Raw genomic sequence first — 6000 nt, forward strand, 5'->3', positions numbered from 1 at the left:
TTAACTACACAATAAACTAAAGATAGCTCCAGTGGGAAATGGGCTGTTTGTAGTTAGAGCATTTATTAATACAAACCTACATCTCCAAGTACTGCTGAAGTTTGACACATACTTCCTGTAAGAAAACATCTGATGAACAATGTTGGGAACCACAGTTCTGAATTAGGTATGCTGATGACTCAGGCTTCTCTTGAAAATCCAATATATTTCTGCTTGTCTGTGGTTTCTTCACACCAACAGAAAACAAACATGACAAACTTTGAGGTCTCCAGAATAAACTCTCCTTATTCATGGAGCATGGGATTTTCCTCTTTTGAGGGAAGAGGATGAGTTAGTGGTACGGTAGCCTCTTCACCTTTCAACCACGCATCAGCCCACTGTACCTTCACAATTTTTCTCCTTACATACAAACAAACTGTACAATGTGAAAGTCTGCCACCCGATTAGCTATTCGTTAATCCCACTAAGCAATGAGATACTCACTTTGGAGTCAAATAATTATTTTTTTGCAAAAATATTCTCAAGATCGGCCCTCCTTCCACAGCTCACAATTAGGGATAAAGTAGGTAATGAGGAGTTTCAGATAATATAATAATCAGATGATTGAACAGAAATAAAAAAGAAAATCCCCGCCATGAAAAAGACTTGTTATTTTATACAGTTTCTCCAGATACTTAGACAAGTAACTATCATCCCTGGATGCTGACTACAACTTCAGAATTATTGCTAATTTCATTTTTTACTGCAGTATGGATTACCAGATGATCTACCACAATCAATCCCCAACCACCCTTGAAACTTATCCTCAATTTCAAACTAAAGTAATCCTGAACTACTGACCTGCAAGCAGTAGTTTAGCTGAAAACATTTCTTCTTCAGGATTATTGACAGAAAGTGCAAAGAGGCAGCTCTGACCAGTGTCTACCAGGTTTTATGCAACTGAGTATCCGATACAATAATTGAGGGACATTTATGTAAACCAGCAACAACAGGTTTTGTAAAAGATAACCTTGCTCACGAAAGTTGACAGGTGCACAGCAGCAACAAATGCAGCTGTTAAACACAGAAGACACACACATAGCACCGGACCAGGCAGCAAAACTCGGCTACGCTAGCCCGCCTGGCACACCCCAACTGAAAACACTACCGAGGAGCAAAGAGACAAAATTGGTCCGCTCAGCCCCCACCCTCCTGCTGAAGCGGCCAAAATCAGTGCTGACTACTCCCAGCTACGCCAGCAGTCTGTGGCAGACATGCCTCTCCCTCCAAACGAGCTTCTTCAAGGTAACTTGTACCACTTCAACCAATTATGCCTTAATCACCGCATTCCCACTATCCACTCTTATGACTGGAGCCATTTAATCTCCACATTGACTATATCAAAGCACGCATAACTTTATCCTCTTATAAAAGCACCATTAAAAAGAAAAAAATCAGGGAAGAGGCAGCAGTCGTATCACTAACCAGAGCAACTGCAATAACCAGCAACATTTACCGTTAAAAAATAAACAAAAAAAAATTTTAACAGAGCTGCGATGTAACTACTTCAGGACGCTTTCTCACTTGCCAGTCCAGTTCACTTCCAGCAAAGAAGAGCTTCAGAAGGTGGGGGTTTGGGTGTTTTTTTTTTTGACAGAGGAACATTTTCCAGTACCTCCCGGTGCGCAGCAAGGGGCTGACCAACGCTGCCCACCTAACCCCGCTCCCCGCCGCACGGTGACACGAACCCCTCAACCCCGACCCGCGGGGCCTTCGCCGGGCCTGCACCGCGTCGCCCCCGGCCCGGGGGCTCGGGCAGGACCCGCCGGGCCTCACCGGCACGCTGCTCCCCAGCCTGCCACCGCCGCGAGAGCAACAGGCCCGCCCGCGGCGCCGTTCCAGCCCGGGCAGCTGAGGGCAGGGCCCAGGGCCGGGGTGACGGCGGCCCCCCGCTGCCCCGCCGCGCCCCCGGCCCCGGCCCAGGGATGAAGCGGCGGGGGCAGGCGGAGGCCGCGGCGCGGGGAAAGCCGGCCCTCCCCACCCCCCTCGGCCGGCGGAAGCTCCCCACGGGCCCGGGACGCGGCGGGGAGGCTGCGCCCCCGTTGCAGGGGGGAAAAGTTGCCGGCGGGGCGGGGGTCGGGCGCAGGGGGGCCGCCGAAGCCGCGCGGGAAGGGAGCGGCCCCGGGCGGGGGTGGGGGCCAGGCCCGGGCGCGGCCGGCGGGCGGGGAGGCAGCGAGGGGCGCGCAGGCGGCTCCCAGGCCGGGCCCCGGCGCGGCGAGCGGGCCCCCGCGGCGCGGCGCTGGGCGGCGGGCAGGGCCGGGCCAGTGTCTCACCTTGGCGGCGCCGCCGGGCTGCAGCACGTTCTGCTCCACCGTCATGGCCCCCGCGCGGCTCCCGGCTGCGCCCCGGGCTCGGCGGGAGGCGGCGGCGCCGTGCGGCAGCGGCTGGGCCGGGCCCGGGCTGGGCGAGCGGAGCAGGAGGCGGCGGAGGAGGAGGGGCGGGAGGGGGAGCCCCAGTCAGCGCCAGGCGGGCGGGCCGCCGAAGCGGGCGGCCGCCGTGGGGCAGCGCGGGCGCGCTCAGGCCCCGCTGTCACTCCCAGCGCGGCCGCCCCCGCCCAGCGCGCCCGGAGCGACGAGCGCGCCGCCGGCCCCGGCCCCGCCCTCGGCCGCGACCGCGCCGCCGCCACCGCCCGGCAGCGGCTCCCGGGCGGCGCCGCCCCGCGCACCTGCCCCGGGCGGAGCCCCCTCCCCCCGCCGGCGCGGCCGCCCCGGGCCCACTCTCCCGGCTCGGCGCTGCCCTGCCCCTTCCCCGCCGTGTTTACACCGGCCGCCTCCATCTTGGCGGCGGCGCCCGCCCCCGCGGGACAGCGCCCGCCCGGCCTTGGCCCCGGAGGGAGCGGTCCGGCCCGGCCCGGCCCGGCCCCGCCGAGCCCCCCGGGGTGCTCCGCTCAGCTCCGCCCCGCCGTGACGGACCCCGCGTCCTCCGCCGGGCTCGGGCTTCCCCCCGCGCTGCCTCCCGAGGGGAAGCGGAGTTTCCCCCGCTGCGCAGCGGCCGCCGAGAAGCCCCTGGTTCCCACCGAGGGCCGGCTGCAGGCATCTCCTCCAGGGCGCGGGAGGCCAGCGCGGCTTCCGCGGCCTCCCCAGCCCGGTGGGCTCCCTCCCCAGCGCCGCGGGCAGCCGCCTGTTTCGGCTTCGAGCGCCCGGTGCTCTACAGGGGCTTTGCGGGAAACTCGCGGCCGGTTCGGGCGCTGACCCGCTCGGGCCCACAGCGCGCTTGGGCACCGCACGGCGCCTGAAGTCGCAGGCCTTTCCCTGCCTCCTTCCCTGCTCAGGGTGAGCCGTGAGGTGTTCAGCGTTCCAGCCCCAGGCCGACATCGGCAGCCCCTGGGCTGCTGGGCCCTCCAAAGCGCGTTGCAGCAGAGGCAGGTGGAGGGCGGCCAAGGAGCCCACCCCAGGCTTTGGGTGCCTGCACGATGCATATGGTAGCTGTGTCCCAGCTGCGCATCTCACGCTGGTGAAGCTCGGTCTGTTGGAAGAGCTGAGGAGATCGGCGCGGTTCTGCTAGCCCCGAGTACCCACAAGCCACGAGCTGGGAGCCTAACGCGATGGGATGAGTTGTGGCTGCTGCCCCGCTGCCACACCGAGCCTTAGCGTTCACAACTCCGTAATTCAATTCCCCTCCTCTCCCCACAGCAGGCTATGAATCATTTTAGAGCTGAGATTATCAGATAATAACATCGCTGCAAGACCTCGGACTTCAAGTAAAACACCGATTTTTGCACAGCTCGTGACAACCTGCAAACACTGCCTTATTTCACTGTACCTTCTGTGCAGGAGCTGTTGCAATTCGATCAATATTTGCTCTTCTCAGGTTTGTTGCTCGTAGATTGTATCAGTTTTAATGTTTTTGCCTGTTACGCTGCAGTATACAAGACAATGCTTAATGTTCCCAAAGAATTTATTGTGCAACAGACAAGAAACCATGCAGAGAATAGATCAGAAATGGCTTGCAAATTACTTTTCTGGGGAGCAGAGCAGAAATTATCTCTGCTCGGACTGATGGCCACGTGTAAGAAAGGTAACAGTAGTAGTCTGGGGATTTTTTAAGACAAGTTTTCTGTTGCACTGCTGTGCGGGAGTGCTAGACATGTTTCTCTGTCCTTCTCTTCCAGTATAGAGTCGCGCTTTTTCCAGCTTCTACGCTGTGTGGTTTCGACGTATGTGGCACTATTTGTGTTCAGATCATTTCCATCAAAGCTATTCGTTGTTTATCTTCTTTGAAAATACTTGCTTCGATGCAGTGTTTTTTAAAAAAATACATTTGTCTTCCAATAATTTCTCAAGTCTTTTCTCTGTTTCATTTAACTCAGTAGAAAAGCTTACCTGACAGATAGAATGTGTCCAAACAGAAAGTGTTGGAAAGAAATTTTGCTTTTTGTCCAATTTGCCCCAAATCAGGATAGGATGACAAAGTATCATCTTCCATTAAATTCATTCACTTCTTCCCCCCCCAGCAAAACTATCACTTTTAATGGCTCCTCCCCTGCCCCACTTTCTTTAATAAGGAAAAGGCTGAGCAATCCACTCCCAAGACGGGGATTTATCATTGAAATGCTGACATAATCTGAGCCATAGCCATGCAAATTATGATTCTGTCGTACATATGGTGTTGCTGGAAACCAGGCGGAATGGGATTTCACATTCCATTTGCAGCACATACTACTATAGGAAGTAGATTTAGCACAAGACCGGCATTCATATTTCATCAGAATGATTTTGTCAGAGCCACAATTTAGAAAGAGCTTTCAATTTGATAATATCAGTATTCCTTAGTGTCTATAATGTATTAAGGAACTATCGTTTGAGAAGAAATTAAAAAAGCAGATTGCTTGGTTTCACCTCTCCTTCCTTTTCTGCTTTCAAATCCTGTTGATTGGAGCCCAGATGAATTTTGTGTGAGCCTAGCAGAGAATTCAGCATGAGAACTGAAAAATCCAAAAGCTGTCACACCTGCACTGGTACAGCGCAAAAAGGACCATACAGGAGTCTTGTTTTTTTCACTTACATAATATCATCTCAACTCCTACCTGTAAAAAGTACTGTTTCTGAGACGTGCTACCTCAACAAAGAGCCCGCAGTCTTAAATTTCTGAGCTGCTGTTGCTAGTCTGCAGTGATCATTTAGCTGTCACACTTCCAGAGCTGCAAGCGTTTTCTTGTTAGTCTTACTGATGGTACTAGTGCACAGAAAGAGAAGTGATTACAGGCTGCATGATGACATTTGCTTCTGAGTCTCAAGAGCTGAAATTTATTAGGGTTTTTTTATCTCTTCCTGTTGCTTACATTGTTGGTTACAAGTTGAGCAATGCACCTTAATATACCTTTAATATCTTAAATAGCATGAGGCGTAGCTATACATATATTTCTGGAAGTTTATCACGTTTCCACTTAGTTGTTCCTCACCTTTTAGCAATATTACAGGGCTGCGTGGTTAAACATGTGGCGACGCTTTGCACAACCTCTGCCTCCAGCTGCTTTGGTCCCCTTGGCAAGGCCCCCTCCGTTTGCGTGCCCTCCTCACCGGCAGTGCTGGAGAAGAGATCCACCTGAAATACAACCACAGCCTCCCCTCCCCCCTAAACCAGCTGCTTTTTTCTGCTAGATCAGTTCCCCAAAATGGTTCACTGACTGGCTGTGTGAACAGCTGTGCTGGCCCAAAAGAGAGGGTGACACAAGCTCGGCGATGATGCCCGCTGAGTTTCATTTCACCTATTTCTTGAATCAGTAAGTGATCGCGCCTTTCTGATCTGCGGACCGCCTGTTGGCTGGAAACCATGTACCTGCTCGCCAGGCTCCTTCTCCTCCCGTTTTTGCAAAGAGCAAACAGAACGCCAGCCAACCACAAAACACTTTAGCACGTTTTATTGTATACGAAGATCGTGTATAACAAGAAATCACTCATTATTTCCCTCCATTTTCAATAGGCTTGTTTTTGTCTTTAATTAAATGTATCATTTATTTAG

The 6000-nt window shown here is 53.9% G+C and overlaps 1 protein-coding gene across 2 annotated transcripts in view; it reads right to left on the bottom strand.

The window, feature by feature from the left end:
• The window catches only part of USP25 (ubiquitin specific peptidase 25), a 95449-nt gene extending 92995 nt beyond the window's left edge, over positions 1–2454 (bottom strand). The window contains exon 1 of one of the 2 annotated variants that reach the window (XM_075433721.1): positions 2313–2454. In XM_075433721.1, the coding sequence (XP_075289836.1) occupies positions 2313–2357 (45 nt within the window). In that variant the 5' untranslated portion in view covers positions 2358–2454. The remainder of the gene's footprint in view (positions 1–2312) is intronic. The other variant, XM_075433707.1, reaches the window with a different exon arrangement.
• Between the last annotated feature and the right edge of the window lie 3546 nt (positions 2455–6000).

This window comes from Opisthocomus hoazin, chromosome 1 (assembly GCF_030867145.1).
Source record: "Opisthocomus hoazin isolate bOpiHoa1 chromosome 1, bOpiHoa1.hap1, whole genome shotgun sequence".
Taxonomy (NCBI): domain Eukaryota; kingdom Metazoa; phylum Chordata; class Aves; order Opisthocomiformes; family Opisthocomidae; genus Opisthocomus; species Opisthocomus hoazin.